The 18,067-nt window shown below is 40.9% G+C and overlaps 1 protein-coding gene across 2 annotated transcripts in view; it reads left to right on the plus strand.

The window, feature by feature from the left end:
* Positions 1-14,429, plus strand: part of plcb1l (phospholipase C beta 1-like) — a 117,567-nt gene extending 103,138 nt beyond the window's left edge. The window contains exons 29-33 of one of the 2 annotated variants that reach the window (XM_013268847.3): positions 1,491-1,567; positions 1,652-1,741; positions 1,897-1,954; positions 2,166-2,252; positions 12,247-14,429. In XM_013268847.3, the coding sequence (XP_013124301.1) occupies positions 1,491-1,567; positions 1,652-1,741; positions 1,897-1,954; positions 2,166-2,252; positions 12,247-12,471 (537 nt within the window). In that variant the 3' untranslated portion in view covers positions 12,472-14,429. Of the gene's footprint in view, positions 1-1,490; positions 1,568-1,651; positions 1,742-1,896; positions 1,955-2,165; positions 2,253-12,246 lie in introns of those variants that run through there. The other variant, XR_002056607.2, reaches the window with a different exon arrangement.
* The last annotated feature ends 3,638 nt before the right edge of the window (positions 14,430-18,067 follow it).

Below are 18,067 nucleotides of genomic sequence, written 5' to 3' on the forward strand. Positions count from 1 at the left end.
GTTCAAGGGATCCTTTGAATTGACCAGATATAGTAGAATATGCGTGAAGAGAGGGCAGGGAAGGTCATACACGTTCACATATTTGAACTGTGAATTGAATAAATAACACTAACTGCAGATGTGCAAATGTACAGGCTTTTAAAACTCTTTTGGCACATGCTCTTACAGGGACACCACACACCACTTTATTCTCTATAAGATGTCCCTGATCTCCATTGTCCCTTTTATTATTTACCTGGACTGCCTTTGAAATGCGATTTGAATGCACATGCAAAGCTTTAGTTCAGTTAATTTCACACATATTCCAGTCAAAACAATGTTGCAACCTTTCTTATAATTATCAGTAGATACACACTGCACATAGATGAATGGAAGATTGAGGACCTAAAGTACTAAGTGATACAAATTAGGTTGATGCCACAGTATCCAGAATGCACAGGTGGGAGTGGAAAGTTTTGCATGTGAGCTTTAATAATGTGATCTATCAAGATCAGTGCATAACAGGCTGAGTAATCTACCAACTAAACAGTGTTGTACCTCTGTGTTTTTCTCCAAAAACATGGCTGTAATTCATATTAATGAAGAAGAATTCTGATATAAAAGTGAAGTCTTGTTTTTGTTTAGTTTTTTTGGCATGCCACTCACAGCTTTGGGACATCCGTTCTGATAACATCTCATCCTGGCAACACAAATAAATTAAAACAACACTCTTAAAGGGCAAGTCCAAGAAATACAAATGCAATAGGATCAGCCACAAAAACAACACTCTCCGTGTTTTTCAGTCACAAAACTAAAGCTGCATCGTTTTTAGCTTCTATAATGCCAAAAGAGAGATTTGGACTGGCACTGCTCTGCCTGTTAGCTGCCTATTTATAGGCACCACACCAATTCTCAAACCTGTCTCCATACTAAGCTTGCATGCCCCTATGGACATGCGCTCCTATGCACTTTCCTCAAATAAATAATTGCCAGCTGTTGTGTTCTCACATAAACATCGGTAATATAAACAAGCATGTTCTGTATGTAAAACTGGGATAAACAGATCCCACACACAAATAGGAGCTTGCACTGATTTGTTTTGGATAATGTGCTGACAATCTCCAGCTGTCCTAAAGCTCAGAAAAGCAAGTGCAGACCAACCACAGCATGAATGCTGCTGGGTCATCCCCCTGTAGAATATTCCAGTCTTTGTTTTGCTGCCTGTGCTCAGGCTCTCTTGTGTGGCATGAAAAAATGAATGTATTCTGCTCCAGTACCCCTGCGCAGTGAGCAGAGCGCAGGTGTCAGAAAAGTTTGTCCAAGCATGGAATTAAAAAAAAAAGCTTAATGGAGATTGTTGTTTACAATGTCTAAATGTTGTTTAATTATGATCAGAACTACAGCAACTGTCCCTTCAGTGATATATGATTTATGACATAAACCATTAATAAAAAGCTGATGTTTTCTGTCACACTTCCCTCAGTTTTGTTCTCTGTTTGTTCTCATCCCAGTTGGTTGAGAAGCTGACCAGTATAGCAGAGGAATGCCAGAGTGCTCAGCTGAAAAAGCTCAGAGACATCTGTGAGAAGTAAGGATGCCGACAGCAAGCACTCTTATTCACTGAAACAAACAGAAATCACAACGTTGTTTTTAATTGTCCTAACATCAACAGAGAAAAGAAGGATCTTAAAAAGAAGATGGACAAGAAAAGGCAAGAGAAAATCAATGAGGCCAAATCCAAAGACAAGAATATGACAGAAGAGTAAGTGTGTATTTGGAAATATTAGGATTAATAAGCTGTTTCCATGTGGGCTTGGGTGTTTTGCTTGTTTGACCACTAGGTGTCACCGTATGTTAAATATTTAGTTCAACTGTGACTACTTGCTTGGTTTGACTGATGATAAATCCTCCCCACAGAGAGAAGCTAGAGATCAACAGATCGTTTGTCAATGAGGTGGTGCAGTATATCAAACGGGTAAGCAAGCAGCGATAGAGCCGTGGCGTTACAGAGCACTTAGAGCACTGAAAAATTGTGCTCGTTTTGCAAATTTGAGAGGATTTGCTTGAAATTTGCATCTACTTTATAACAAATTCACTTTATGATATAATTATCTTATACTGTGTGTGTGTGTGTGTGTGTGTGTGTGTGTGTGTGTGTGTGTGTGTGTGTGTGTGTGTGTTTTTAGTTGGAGGACGCCCAGAGTAAAAGACAGGAGAGGCTACTGGAGAAACACAAGGACATCCGCCAGCAAATCTTGGATGAGAGGCCAAAGGTATTATCTTTACCAACATGCCAAGTTAATAAAATCTAAAATGTAAAATATAAAAGTCAGATATGGCTCAAAGGAAGGCATGCCAGTCTATGTATATATGGTTTCTATATACATATCTATGTATATATGCAAACTAAAACCTAAAAACTATTACCAGACCGAAGAGCAGCTGAAATGATGTAACTACATCTCAGCATTGTTGATATGCCCCCTTTGTCCCACATTAAGGTTGTTAGGATCTGGTCACCCTATGCATTGGTTGCAAGGTTCAAAGCACGTCATGCAGTCTTTGCCTGTGCAGATAAAATAATTTGTAATTACTAGAATGGTGCTTTTCAAAAACATGAAGGCCTAGGGGTGCTATAAAGAATGAATGTAATAATACATGCATATTTGAAATAAATGAGGCTCAGGTATTTGTTTCTTGGTGCAAGTTTTGTAAAAGTTGCACAAAAAAGTATTAAGTATATTTAAAAAAAATATGTATGTAGTCTGTCTCCTTTTGGCCTAGTATGTTCAACCACTAGGTGGCGACCTGCACCAGGCTTTAATGCTGCACTGAACTGGTGTGCTATAATATATGATGAACGTTGTGTATGAAGATTGTATTTGTCTCTGTTTTCAAAATGTATTATATGATCCCTTGAATCTTTATTCTAATGTGCCACCAAGAGTTTAAATATCACTAATGCTGGTTGATGGATGGTACTGTGAATCACAATGAGAAAGTTGTTGGAAAATATTTAATTGCTTTGCCGTGGGTGCACAATTCCTCGACCGTTATTAGTGTGCTTCCTGCAGGTAGGCTGTGATGCCATCATGCCACTCTTGTCGGTAGTGAAGTGGATACTCCAACATTTTCTTGCAATGCTCTGTCGGTTTGGGTTGCAGAGTTTCCAACCATATAATTGTCATTGTGATTGTAGGATTATTGTGCAGCTGCGGAGCATGGTAAGAACTTTGTTGCATCCCAGTGTTGAGCACTAACACACCGTAAGTGTGGCAGTATTAATATGCAAGCTTGTGCATACACCTGGGCTGCTGCCCAGCCAAAAGTAATTATCCATTGAATGAGACCTGCAGTGCATTGCTGTGATGAAGAATGCTGCATTAGTAAATTCTAGCAAACGTGTCATTGATTGCAGACAAGAGAACAATGTGAGGGGAAGCAGATTGGGCTGCGTGTAGTGAGATCACACTCCATTTATCTGCTCAAAATGAGTCCCCCCACCTCGCTGTTGTCCTGTTTGTCTCCTTAGGCAACATCCTCTGTACACAAATGTAATTACGATTACACGGTATTTGTTGTTTGGCTGGTACTAAACACAAACGTGGGCATTTATTAGAGTCATCTTCTAATTGAGCTCTTGCTATGATTTAGATTTTATTGATTATCTAAGGCATCTTAGTTGTATTACAGCAGCTGTAGTATTGCACAGAGAAGTGTCACATGGGTGTGTTCCTCCTATTACGCTTATACACCTTTTCCAGTGAATTGAAATGACAGCAGGAATTTACCGTGTCTGCTCATGAGCCAGTGTAGTTTTGTTTTGTTTTGTTTTTTCTAAGTTAGGCATAAATCAGAAGTCTTCAGTTGGAGACAGCTCCATAACCACCCACACTCAAAGTGACAGCTCCTTGTTCCTTTGAAACCACTCGGAGTTGAGTGTGGGAGGTGCAGCACTGTACAAACATCCAGCCCAAAGACTCGCAGGTCTTCTGTGTCTTTCCATTAAGCTGCAGTCGGGAGACATGAGGAGAGAACGGCAAGGTTGAGACATGATTGTCGCCTCGTAACTAACTCAGGCTGTTGAACTTCCCTCCTTTTCATGAGGTCTTTATTTTCATTTCTGGAGCTTCTTGTCAATCTGAGTTCAGTATGAACAGTCAGCCCCCATTTGAGTTTTGTCATCCTGTGTCATCTGAGTCTCATCAACACTGAAGTAGCACGGAGATAGAGGGACAGTTTTCAGAAGGTTGTTTTCTTTGTTGTCACTTTTGTGTTTTCTGTTACTCTTCACTCATTGTTTCCCCACAAAGCTGCAGCCGTATCCACCCCCGAACACAGTGTTGCAAACTATTCTCCAAATCAGAGTCTGCACCATTGCAAAGTTAATCTTGCCTGAAGAAATCTATTATGTACATAATAATCATCCAAACTGTGCAATAGCTGTTCTCATGGAGTGATGGTGATCTGTATGCGGGATATGCCGATGTCAGGGGCCAAAACTCTAGAGACAGCTCGCTCAAGATAACCCCGGCCTGTGTTTGTTGAAAAATTCAGGATGCTCTCCATAACACGGGTATAACACCCAGTGATAAAGGGACACTTCTGTTCAGGGATCGTGTGGTTAACCGGTATTAACGTTAAATCCAATAAAGTGTTTTAATGCTCCTAGTAATGGAATATTACTAACAATGTTTGTGCACTTTAAGTGTTTCTGTTGATTAACATGAATCATGGTTTCGTTCCAATGGGATTAGATCTCTTTCCAGTCCATAAAAATATGTAACTGAGCGCCCTTGAGAAAGTCACTGAACCCAAAATTGCTCCCACTGAGCAGGTCATTGGCCTTTCATGGCATCGAACACGCTATGTGTGTGTATGAATGTGTGGGATTGCATCCTTCAGTATCTTAATAATAAAGGTACTGCAGTCTATGCAACATGATACCACATCTCCAAAGTGTGTTACTCAGACACATAAACACAATGGACAGACTTAAGGATAGGATGTTAAGGGCTCCGGTGGGGATATATTCAAGTCTGGGCTAATGCAGAACTACATTTGTAGTGTGTGTCCATTGTGGTATGTATTTATGAATCAGACAGAGGAAAAGTGCATCCCCTTTCATACAGTTCTGACCCAGTTTCTCCTCTTGGTTCAGAAAAGCTACTGATGGACATGTTGAGCTGAGCGACTTGCTACAGTAACATCTGTACATGTGCAGCACATCTGTGGGCTCACATACATGTGCTATACCGAGATAAAAATTAGCTACAATATTTATGCAGTGCAATTAAACCTTGCTTAGGGTTTGATTTTTGGGAGATTTTTTGCTCTATGCTTTGACTTTAGCATTAGCAACAGCTTGCAAGTTGTGCTGCTGCTTTTTCTGCTGCTCTTACCTGCTGGTAGTATGAAGGTCATGTACTAAACTGAACGAGAAGCAAGAGACAAAAAGAGAGACATGACGGGTTGTGTCATCACTCCCAGCCTGTGCACTTAGGTGTTACTGTCCTGTTAATGATCCAATCAAAAAAACCCCAGGAGTCAACAGTGCACAGCATGCTGGCAAAAGGCATTTCCGCACACTTGAAGGCTCTATATCCTGGCCTGCTGCTTTTTTCTTACTTAAGGCCACATGGTCAAGGTCACATTGCCTGCAGAAAGACTTTGCACCTGGTCTTGTTTATGTTAGTTCCACTCGATCACACCCGATCTTCTGAAACTTCCTACTTTGAGTCTGAGACTTGCGTTGGAGCTGAAGATTCAGATGGATTCTGGGTGTGACTTCATACCCAGATTTTTTGTTTATGTGGATGTAGTGCGAGGATTCTGCCTTTGTTTTATGATAGGAGCAGACTAAAAGCTTACCAGGGCATGTTGTAATTACTATGTACCAGTCATCCCTTCACACCTTATTTGGCTGTGAAACGAGTATGAAACAGTCAGAAGGCAATATGCTTCACAACATGGTGCGTTGGTGTACGATTGCATATCGTACGAATTACATCTTTACGTAGGAGAAGTGCTTCTTTGTTGCCTAAACGAAAAAAGGAGGAAAAAAATATCTTATGGTGTCTCCCTCTGTGAAAGCCTTGAATGCACACACACACATACGCACACACAGACACACATGCATTCGTTCAAGAAGCAGGAGTCCTGTGCTGTCGCCATGGAAACTCGGACCCCCCCCCGCCTCTCATATCCTCTTCTATCCTTCATGACTCTCTGCAATCTGTTAATTTGGAACCAAGTCTTCGTGACGTAATTTCAGGGATGCTTGCTGGAGGTAGAAGAAAGCAGCAAGAGGAGGAGGACGGGTGAGGAAAGGGGAGGGAGCAAACAGGTTGGAGGAGATCATGGGAGGGCTGGAGTTGAATAGGAAGGGAGCTAGTATATGGCCTTCTTCTCTCTCCCTCTGTCTCATTCTATGTCCCTCTCTCTGTCATTGGGTGGTGGGTGGCCACCATGTTCCCTCATCACAGACTTTGATCTGCATCATCTCTCTCTGGCGGGGTTGCATCAATAATGCACTTTTTCCCACACAGACACACACACACACTTAGAAACATACAGGGAACACTGAGTGCAACCGACAGGCAGTGAAGTCAAATCCATTGTATATGTGTGCGTGCGCATACGCGTTGCACGCTTGGTTAATCTTCTGCCCTATTATGCCAGCTGCTATTTTAGATCAGTGCTCGAGTGTTCATTATGTATGCCCACATGTGCTAATGAAGCTCTCCCGGCTTGAGCTCTGTCTAAGAAACGTTGAAACTTTTCCTCTCAACAGTACGGTTTGGAGAACTCTGGAATCAACATCTTTGATTTATTTAAACTTTAGCCATTCTGCAGCATTAGAGAGGAAGGAAAGAACAACAACAAAAACACTGTGAGGACAAGGCAGTAAATAAAGTTCTAGATGAAAGTCCATTTTAGTAGCTTGTGTGTTTTAGGAATATTATAAGCAAAGTTTTAAGCATTTAAAAATTTCTGTTGTCTTAACACCACATTTTACGTTACAGTTCTATACGCCTCACAGCCAGTGTCAGCATACACAGGGTGAAATATACTCTCCACTAAAGTGATCAAGAACATTCATGATATCCTTCAGCAAGCAGCTGGGTTTAATGCCACAATAATCAATGCTGTGTGGCAGTGTGATTAACCCATTAGGAGTAACTGCAACTTTTAGCTCTGTGTTTTGTTTTTGGTGCCTAGATTTTTCCTTTTTTTTACCCATGTTGGTTGACTCCCATTCCCCACAACTTTTTTGTGGTTGCTGCATGCAGCTGTTATCTTTAAAAAGCAAGATTTTTCCCCAAGGCATTGATAGAAACCACAACGGAGCTGAAATTGATGGTGAATATTAGACTGCAGCATGTTTAAATCCCATAGACTGTATATAAAAGATGGAAGTAGCCACTATGTTATTGTTTAATTTGTGAAATCCAGTTTTAAAAAAATTAAATGATAGAAAAGTTACTGTTTTTTCATTATCTCTCTTACTGGGTAATAAAACAATAATTTTCTGCTGAGTTGCATATGGCCGACGACATCCCTCCCCTGAAGCATACCCAGCTTTACTGTGTATTTTACTTTACTGAGGACCATAATTGACAAATTAAAAAGGGGGTTAAATAAATAAATAATTGACCAAACATTTATCAGAAACATGTTTACTGAGGTAATAAATTAAGTAGACTTGTTCTTGCAGCCTGAGGAGTTGCCCCCTGCAGGCCATTAGAAGGAATGCAGGTTAAAGGCACATAGTCCTTTCAAATATGCAATATATTGTAAAATGATTGCTAACAAATATCATATATTTTTGTGGATACTACTTTACTGTGTCATTCTACAAATTACAATCAGATTTCATATCACAGTAACATGGATGTGTTTAAAACATGCATGCATTTATTCATGCAATCTTTTAGTTAGCATCCACATTAAAGGTGAAAATGTCAAAGTACCGCTGAGCACATTTCACAACTGACATTCCCCTTTGAGCCAGTCCTTTTAGGGAAAACACTCATTACAGTACATAGCGGAGGTATGCAGGGGTGTTTTTAAATTCTTGGACCTGAAGAAAAGAATCTCTCTCAATAAAAGGAAAGGAAAGCAGCAGATAAATTATCTGAAAGGAGCCAGGAAAGGGCATTCACACACATACGTGCACCGAGAGAGGGTTAGAAGGTGAGATAGATGGAAAAAGAGCACATAGTTTATCCTGAATAATTTCTCTCTTTTATTACTGGTGTTGTTCTTGCTGTTGCATTTGGACTGCTGCAGTTCATTTTCATACTTATGACCAATACAGTGGAAAGAAAGTAAATTTCTCTCTGCCCTCCTTTTCGCACGCGCACACACACGTCTTACTTGCAGTATGCACCAGCATGCCAAGATGATGGGGTCGTGACCTTTTCTTATTTGTCAGATATGGGTTTAGGAACTTGGGTTTAGTCAAATTCGAGTCTGTGTGGTTATGTTAGTGGGCTAAATCACAAGGTCGGGGTACATGCCTCGATACGGAGCGTAAGTGTGAGATTTGCAGGTTTTGCTCCGTGTCACAGAACACTTACAGCTTCACTGAAACGGTTTAGAGCAGCAACTGGTTAAAACCTACTTTCAAAGCCTGCACACCGAAGCACATCATTCCTTAAGACCTCCTTGTTGTGACAGTAAGATGAGACACTGTTAACATAGCTGTATGATGTATGTGTAGTGCAGCTCTTTGCCAGTTGAGGACTTTTGCAATGCCGCAGCAGGCGTTATGTCATGGCTAAAAGCAAAGAATTAATTTGGCTCTTTGGAGGCCTTCTCTGAGTCCCCCGATAGCTTCTCAAAATGAGGACAGCTGGTGAAGAAGGTCACCGAGTGCTGTATTTTAAGAAAGGCAGAAATGTGTGCATGTGGTTTGTTGACAGATGACTGGTCTTCAGAGATGAGATACAGATCTAAAAGCTGGCTGGAGAACTCTAGCTCCTGCTGGTTAGGGTGTCCAAACTGAAGCTGGACCACACGTACATAAATGTGATAGAGCGTGAACACACAGAGCATTTGATCATGGTTGCTTATGATTTCAAAAGAACTATATCTTTTAACCAGACCTGGAATTTACTTGTCACTATAGGAATTCCAAATTTTGATTATCCAAAACTTCCCTCTCCCAAATCCATTAAGCCTGAGGAGTAGATTTCAATCACGTCTTCTCTCTCTGTACTAAACTCCTGTGATTTCTCCTCTGCCAGGCTGATAAGATATCAGCTGGAAGCCACAGATCACAAAAAACTCTGAAAATACCACAGTTCTCCTTCCTTCTTCCCTAATCCATCCATCTTTCTGTCATTCATTCATTCCTTTTGGTAAAAGGAAACGGCTGTCTTCATCTCTCGTCACCGCATCACTCTAACAGACGGCCCTTTGCTTCTGATTACACGCACACACCCACGCGCACGCCACGCGCTCACATGTTTCTCAGAAGTGGCTGGCACCCTTCAGACTTCTCTGCCCTCTGCTCCCACCTCCCCGTTCTCATGAACCAGGGTGTCATCAGATGGGAGAAAAGATGACAGATTTAATCAGAGGGTGTTTGTGCCTCAGCAGGCAGGGTATAAAAAAAAAGGCTGCACATGCACAAACACACATGCGAGCACACAGGGCGACCAGGCTGTCCCACCCCTAAGTAGGTCATGCGCAGTGAAGAGCAGGGCGGGGGGGGGGTGAGGCGAGCCGTGGTGCATCTTTAGCCATCTGGTTTTGATGTGTTGGATGGCCGCTCTGTGAGACCCACAGAGAAAGAGAAGAGAAAGGCAGAGAAAGAAAGATTAGATAGAGAGAGGGATGGAGGAGCCAGGGAGGCATCTTTCAGAGAAGGTGACCTTGAAATGCTCTGCTTGGTGGTGGTTCGGGGGGGAACAGGCTCTGTTTTTCCACTCAAAATCATCAGAAAGAGACAACTGAAGAGTTCCCTCATTTCAAACAATGAGGCACAGATGCAGTTGAGTAACCTGACTGATAGAATTTTACATGCAGATCTGTAACAACGATAATTTCAACTAAATGGAGAGAGAAAAAGTGTTTTCTGTGGGGTTGTATTGAGCATCATCGGTCTGTGAATTTCAGGGAAGATGCGCATGGTGACAGGTGAAAATCCCCCCCTAAAATTAGATAACCCTAAGTTTAGATAACATGGCAGCAGACTGAGAAAGTGAGCTATTACTACTGAATACCAGACATCTATTTTGGAAACTTAATTTACACAGCAAAGCGCGGCGGCACAGGGCACTGCAGTAAGCTTCTGCAGCTCTGTTTGCAACTTTTACCATTTAATGTGTTGTCTCAATTAGAGTAGATGTAAAAAAAAAAAATCCACACATTTTCAGTCCCAAAATTTTAAGATTGCACCCAAAATTGGTGCCCACAGGTGTGATACCCATCCAGTGTCTAAACAAAATAATATCAGTTTAATTTATATTATGGCGATGCTTCAAAGTGCTGTGAAGGCGAGCACTTTGTAACAATCAGGTTTTCTCATTTAGCTATGAAGGGCTCTCAAATGAAATGGATGTGCCATCTCGTGAAGTGGAGAGGGCAGAAAATTGTAAAGTCAAGAGAAGCATGGGAGTCCTTGACCTTCATTCGGACTCCTCCGCTCTCTCCGTCTCTCCCATTCTTGGCTATTCTTGCAAATATTTTTTTAAGATATTAAGGTGTGCAGTTTGCCAGCTGTGAATTTTGTAGTGCAGGTGAATCCATCACAGGAGAGTACGGCTTTGTGTTCAGCAGTTTATTCTGCCTGAAGTTCCTGCAAGATGAATGTGTCTCTCAGAGTTTTGTCGCAGCAATATTTGCTTCCATTCATTCAGGTGAGACGTTGTGCATTTTTATTTTTTTTTAGTTAGATGCTGGATGCTGTCAGTCTGTACTGGGGCCCCTCATTCACTCAACAGCAGGGAGCAATATCGGTAAGACAAGATATTGATCCCTGCTAAGTCTTGGTGGGACTCAGGTACTTTCGATCTCGCATTGTGCTGACGGGACTGTACCGAGCTGTGAGACTTTGACACCATTCATCTTAGCAGCTTTTCTTTTAATTACTGCTCTCCCATGGGAGCCAGCCGAGTAGTTAAACAGAAATCAGCATTACAGCAATTATTGGCTCGCAATGACATGAATACAATCTTGTCATCTGTAATCATTGGGGGCGTCTATGCCTCGGAGAAAACAGCTTCTCCTTTCTGTTTCTCAGTGAGGGGAGGGTGGATACAGTACATGGATATTGTAGGGATCCTGGTCTGCCTCAGCAGATCAAGGTGCCTATTCAGTGCAGAATGTCACGGTCCCTATCTGATGTTCAGCATCGAGCCTTTTTGTTCAGGCTGTGTCATGGAAATAGGCATGATTCATGTTATTATAGTCTTTAGATAAGAGGCATGGAAATAACTGCAGCACCTACTGTATCCAAGCGCTTACAATACAGTGTAGACACTGATTGTTAGGGTTGCTGTAAAGGGTGAAAACTTTAAAGCTGCTCTAATGAGGTCGCTCATACTGATAACCCCGCAGAGAATTGTTATGCAACTCTGCACTTCCCCTCAGCTCATCCAGCTCATTGTTTTGGTCCCACAACGTTACTGTTTGGTTCACCCTAGCCGTGATCTGCAGCATTTCCAGACAAGTAGGTCAAAAAAATCTCCACTGTACACCAAACAGGAAAGACAGAAAGTTAATGAATCTCTACTGAAAATGTATAAAAATTAAAGAAACAGATTCCTTCCATTTTGTGACATCTCCAGAAACTTTAGGAGAGACCTATTACTCTTCTTATTTTCAGTAATATAGTATCATCTCAGGCAAAGCAATCCCATCCACCTGCTGATCAAACCTCCTGTTGGTCAGGGCTGACAGATAAGAGGCAAGGTGGCCTGAAAGGAAGATTAGAAATATGATAGCTTATTTCAGACACAGGATGAGGTAAATAATTGAATAATGCAAAGCTGTTCTGGTAGAGTGCATAAAAAAGAAGCCAGAAATCAGCTCTATATTTTCCTTTTTCATGTTCAGCAGTAAGAATATGTCTGTGTTGTTTTTTAAAAGATTATTTTGGCCTTTATTTGAGCCACAGGTTGTTTGACCACACTGACACAGCCTGAGATGTTTTCTGAGGCTGTTTTCTGAGGCTGCAACACTCTTTGTGAGTGTAATTAAAATTCTTTTTCTTCATTTAGGAATTCTTGGTTGATGCTTGATTTTCTTCCTCTGCAGTTACAGAGCGATCTGGACCAGGAGTACCAGGACAAATTTCGCCGGCTACCTGTGGAAATCCAAGAGTTTGTTCAGGACAGCAGCAAGGCCAAGCTGAGCGACGACGGCATCCATGGAAGCCTCGTTTCCTCGTCGACGGCAGAGAAGCTGAACCACAAGGCGTCGCAGTCAGAGGACGACATGGAGGAGGGGTCGTCGGAACGAGTCTACGAAACCCCGCTCTAGAGATTTAACCTTGGCCCTTTGGGACACTGACTGGTGGACGTGGTTATGGCCACAGATTCTAGGATGAGACTGCAACTTTGGTCCTAATTGTAACCAGTGGGAGGATTAGGTCAAATCTGAGCCTGAATTGGTGAGTAGCGGTCCTCTCTGCGTAGAGTGCAGTCTTGTCCAGACACCTGTTTTTCTTGTAAATAATAACCTTTTGTGTATTTGTATGTTACCTGTACGTTGTCGTCTCTTTCGGTACGGCCACAGGAGGTGTTACGAAACACTAACTATTTGCAGGAAATAACTTACTTGAACTATTGCACAGAGAGAGAGAGTAGTTTCTTTTTATTATTTTTATTATCATGATGTTTGCAGTAGTGTTGATCAGAGAGGCGTGTGGTGCCAAGGGTTGGAATTCACTTCACAGTGGATTTTAAATGGAGTGTACTGTAAAGAAATCATTATATATCCAGCCTTTTAAAGCTTCCGTCTCTATAAGATTTAAATTCACCTTTACATATTTGCACTGAAGGCTCACTAAACCCTCTCTTACTTTAACCCAGAGGCACTGGTGGCTTGCTGGTTCTTGAGTTTGTTCTCACAGAACTAAGCCTATGCGTTGCTGCTAATTTCTTTTTTGTTTTGTTTTGTTTTTTAAAATAATTTCTTTTGGGGTTTTTTGTGAAATTTGGAAATATTCTTAAAAAAATGATCTGCCATTCTTTCTTTGTTCTGCCTCGGGTTGTTTTTGGTTTTTTTAACAAGTTTGTGGACGATTCTGTCCAAAGAGGACAAGAAGGGAATGTTTATTTGTACAGTGTCTGCATGTATTTGAACAACTGTAAATGTTAACAAGTAGCTCTGTAGCAGAGATGTTTATTAATGTAAATCTATTTTCTCTGAAACATTTAAACTTAACCTGCAAAACAGTGGGCCAGTGTGGCTTGATGCATCACTGGGGAATAAGCTGAACAGGACTAAAGTAAGTAATGACACACCCTGTTCTTTAGATGCAACAGTAGCTCCTGCTGACTGATTGCTCATTGTATTCTTTACCTTTGCCCCCTCGACTAAAACAAACCAGGACATTCAAACAGAAGAGGATCCTGTTGTAGTTTGTTGAAGCGGCCTTCCTCTTAACTGGTTCCCTTTGTACTTACTGGGAAACCTTGTGTGCACAATACACACAGAGAATGCCCACAGAAAATACATCCCTCTCTGGTATCATCAATATTTTTATTATTATTTAGCCACGATTGGAGTCTAAAGCGGGGAAACTGTGGGGAAATGGTTGCATTATTTTCAATCAGGTGCTCAGTTTATATCTGCAGAACACCAGCGTTAACATGAACCTATGAATAACTGGACTCCTCCCCCCTGTAACATGTGAACTGTGCTAATTCATTAAGTTTTTTTAAAACTTTCTTCCGTCCAGTGCCACCATGGGTGTGTCATTTGATATCGAATCATATTTCAGCTGATTTTCCTTTTAGAAAAAGAGTTGAAAGTGAAGGATTGCCTGACATGTAAGTACAAATACCTTTTTTTTTTTAAAGATGATATCGATGTGAGAGTCCTGTGCCTTTTGAATGGGTTTGCCTTGTTTGATGTTGAATGTGTGAAATGCATCATTGTTAAAATTGCCATTATATAATAATATATGAAGCTGTCTGGTATTGAATAGACCGTGTGCACTTTTTAGTACAGTACCACTACTGAGTAATGCTTGTGATGAGAAGTATTTAACATGTGTCTCATAAAGGCAAGAGAGACGTTTTTTGTTTTCTTTTATGTCTTGAACCACTTTATTTAACAGACTACCCCCCCCCCCTCATCAGTGTATGCACTCTGGAAATGTAAATGTACGTATGACACAAAGGTTAAAACATGAAGCTGAGAAAAAAAAATCTAGTGTAAAGGGAACTTGCTTGTAATTACAATAAATGTGGCTATTATTGTACTTTGCTGGAGTGGAGTTGTGTGTCTTTTGATTTGTTGTGCTGAACTTAATATTGTGTTGGTTTATTTTTTTATTTTTACATCTTACAGATTTCGTGTCTATGTATGTAATATGTTACAGTTACATACATTATATTAATCCTTCCTGGTTTCAGTGGTGAAACCAATCCTGAGTTGTTGTTGGTGTTTGGTTTTTTTTAAATAGACCCACAGTCCGTAACTCAGCAAAGGTAATGGGGAACAAAAATTGTGGAAACAGCTTAACGGTGTCACTGCTTTTTTAAAAAGGAAGCAGGCCACGTATGAAGCAGTGTCCGAAACCCAGTTACAGAGTGTGTTTGGAAGCATCTGTGACGGGTATTTGTGTACTGTAGGCTGGTGGGGTTGTCACACTCAAGGTCATGGGCAGGCAGGGGAAGCCTTGATGACCTGCTTCCTGTTATCTCCCAGGTAACAACACAGCCTGCCTATAAATAGACTGTTCACTTCCTATTAATGGCATTGTAATGAAATTGGCTGCAATTTACCTGCTTCAAGACAATAAACTCAAAATTTTATTAGAAATCTGGTATTGATTATGTCACAATTGAAATAAGAACTAATAAAGTCTTTTTCTTCTGTCCTACATGGAAAATACTTTACAAGACAGCCTTGCTTAGTGCTACTCAGAGAGATGATGGTTGTTGTGGTAGGCAGTGGCTGTTATCAGGTAACTGATGCTGTGGTTGAAAAAAATGAGTGCATCCACAGTGACATTAACCACTTGTTTTTGAATCTTCCTTGAAGCCATGGCTTGATCATTATAGCTGTCAATATTTACAATTTTGAGCAACACAAGATGAGGAAGTGGTGGTTCTAGCTAGCTCGCCCTAAAGCGTACCCTGCTCTGGTGTCTATTTTACTTTACATGTGGCCATAAATTGCAAAATAAACATCCTGTTGCGTTAAATACGAATTTAAACCAGCAAGTGAGTCAATAAACACATCAGGAAAGTGTTAGCTGAGATCACAGATCAACTGAACGGTAGGGTCATTTTCCCAAACAATGCAATAAGAGCAGTCGCCACCTGCTGGCTATTTGAAATAATGCAGGTTTAAGGCAATCTTTTATGTACAGTTTATGTTCTGCACTACCTAAGAAGCAGCTTCTACAAAACATGACTTTTTTGGCAGTGGGGGTACCCCCAGTTTAGGAACATCTCTGAAGTAACCCTAACAGAAAACCTGCCATGGCTGGATAACAGGAGAAGTCATATAGAACTATTATGCAAAAACATGCATAGTAGGGGTGCATGCATGTAGATGTCCATAGCCATGTTTGGATCAACACCCATCTAGTTTGACTTTTCCTCTGCCTCAAAAGTCAAACAAATCTTAGGCTGCATCCATAGACCTGTGGGCAGGATTATTATTGTTTGCACTTGGATGCAACTGCAGTAATATCTAATCACTCCATTTCCTGAATGTCCAGTGGTAACACTTTTTTTTCATCTTTAGCACATTTACAAAAAAACAAAACAAAACAAAAAAACTTGTTACACATTGTGTGAGCGTTGGTGGAGTCTCCCATGTGAGTCTGTGTACGTCTGTGCTCACTGTGTCAGTGTGCTTGTGTGGGTGACTTTTCGGCTGTCTCTATTACATTTGTGCGTGCTGCCAGTGTGTGTGTTTTCCACACTACATAAACACTGTGCCCTTCTTAGTCTCAGCTCCACAGCAGAATCCCCACAGGCAGCCAGAGATAAGACAAGCCTAGTCGTCCATAACAACCACTGTGACCATTCAGAGGCCTCGGTGCATGTAGGCAACTAGGAAGTGAGCTAATTAACCTCGAGTTCAGGACGGAAGGAGAGCAGCTTTTTAATAAGATTCTCTGGGTTATAAAAACAGAGACGCCCCTCCAAACTCCCAGGAATAATAACCCTCTGCGTCTGTCCATCTGCTGCGGGGACGAAGAGGAGGAGGAGGAGGTGTCCTGTAACACCAGGACAGAGAGGAGAAGACCGCAGGATGCTGGCTAAGGTACACTGAGCTCACTCCCACACAAACACACACACATGCATAGTTACATAGGCACAAAAACACAAGCAGACACTGATGTGAACGAATGAGTGAGCGAGCGAGATGCTAATCACTGACTGCCTCCACTCCTTGGCCCCCAAATATAATCTTAGCTCTCTCCACTTTCCCTCAACTATCATAATCCAACCTTAATCCCAAAGCTATGAATGTAATGTTAACACTGAACCTCGCCTTAATCTAGGCTGGATCAAATTCGGATTGTAACTCTAATATTATCCGTACCACTGTTAAGCTATCAGACCATGTCCTAAAACCTAAAAATGTCCTATTTAGAGGGATGAGGAAAGGCACAGTGCCCTTGGTTTGCAGGGTTTTCCTCACTATACTTCTGTCATCATTTTTGGCCCATTTAGTCTCTGAAGCTCAGAGACTGCAGACTATTTTTTCTTCTAATGATGGAGTGGCTGTAGTTGCTTTTGTACCATTTAGGAAACAGATTGTCATACAATAATTAATTTTGAAAACAGTGTCCACTTAATGGGTCCTTGGGGACAGGAATAAGTCTCTGAAAGCTACCGAAAGTCTCCTGTAGCTCTCTTAAACTTGTAAAAATAACCTTATTGATATTGTCTTCGGTTACACTCTTCACATCTTTATTTGAGTCAACTTTCTTCTTATTGGCTGCTGCTTGTAAACAGAGGATTTAAATAACAGGTGGATGGGGCTTCTATGTTTACAGTCAGAGCAGTGTGTCTGAGATGATCATATTAAGCCCATCCCCTCTTCCTTGACATCATACACAGCAAAGCATAGAAAAAACTTTGTGAAATGAAGCATATAGAGCAGTTTGAAGCCTCAACTTTTGCCCCCTGGGATTGCTTACATACTTACATCTATATTCTGAGCTCATTATTTTAGACTTTGGCCATGTTTAATATGACCAGTCACCATTGCAGCACATTATATACATATACATGATAGAAAACAAAGAACAGCATAATATGAAGCCTTTTACAGAAATCCTGCATTATAAATCGGGAGGATGTTTTCACATAGGTGGGTGTGGGGATTGTAAGGTGCATTATTTTTAGAGCTGCATTAGCTCCATACTAAGCACTGCAAGTCATGACATCTCAAATAAAGCTGTCCAAGGAGCGTATCTTGTGCACACTAGCAATATTTTTTATGTGCATGCTTGCAGCTGTTTAGAACCAAAATATATTATAAAACATGTAAAAACTAAATCAAGAAAAATCCCTCAAAAGCTTTGTTCTCATGTGACTGATTTTGTTTTTATACAGTCTATTGCCATTTCCATAGCTTATATAATGCAGTGTAAAGAAATTTGGTTTGCAGCTCCATAGATGTTCAAAAGACTAAGCTATAGAAATATGTATATATATATTTTTAAATTGCAGAACAGTAGCATTAACCACGAAGTAGTTCAGCAGGATCTGGTGTGAAAATGAATAGTGGATGATATCTAGAGAACAGCGTTACAGACTGCAAACATATTTCCAGTTATTCATAGTTTATGTAAACCTAAAAATAATATCTTAAAAAAGATTGTCATGGTACATGAAAGTGGTGCCATTAATAAAACTAAGTGTCATAAAGTTGCTGTTGT

Source organism: Oreochromis niloticus, linkage group LG15 (genome assembly GCF_001858045.2).
Source record: "Oreochromis niloticus isolate F11D_XX linkage group LG15, O_niloticus_UMD_NMBU, whole genome shotgun sequence".
Classification (NCBI taxonomy): Eukaryota; Metazoa; Chordata; class Actinopteri; order Cichliformes; family Cichlidae; genus Oreochromis; species Oreochromis niloticus.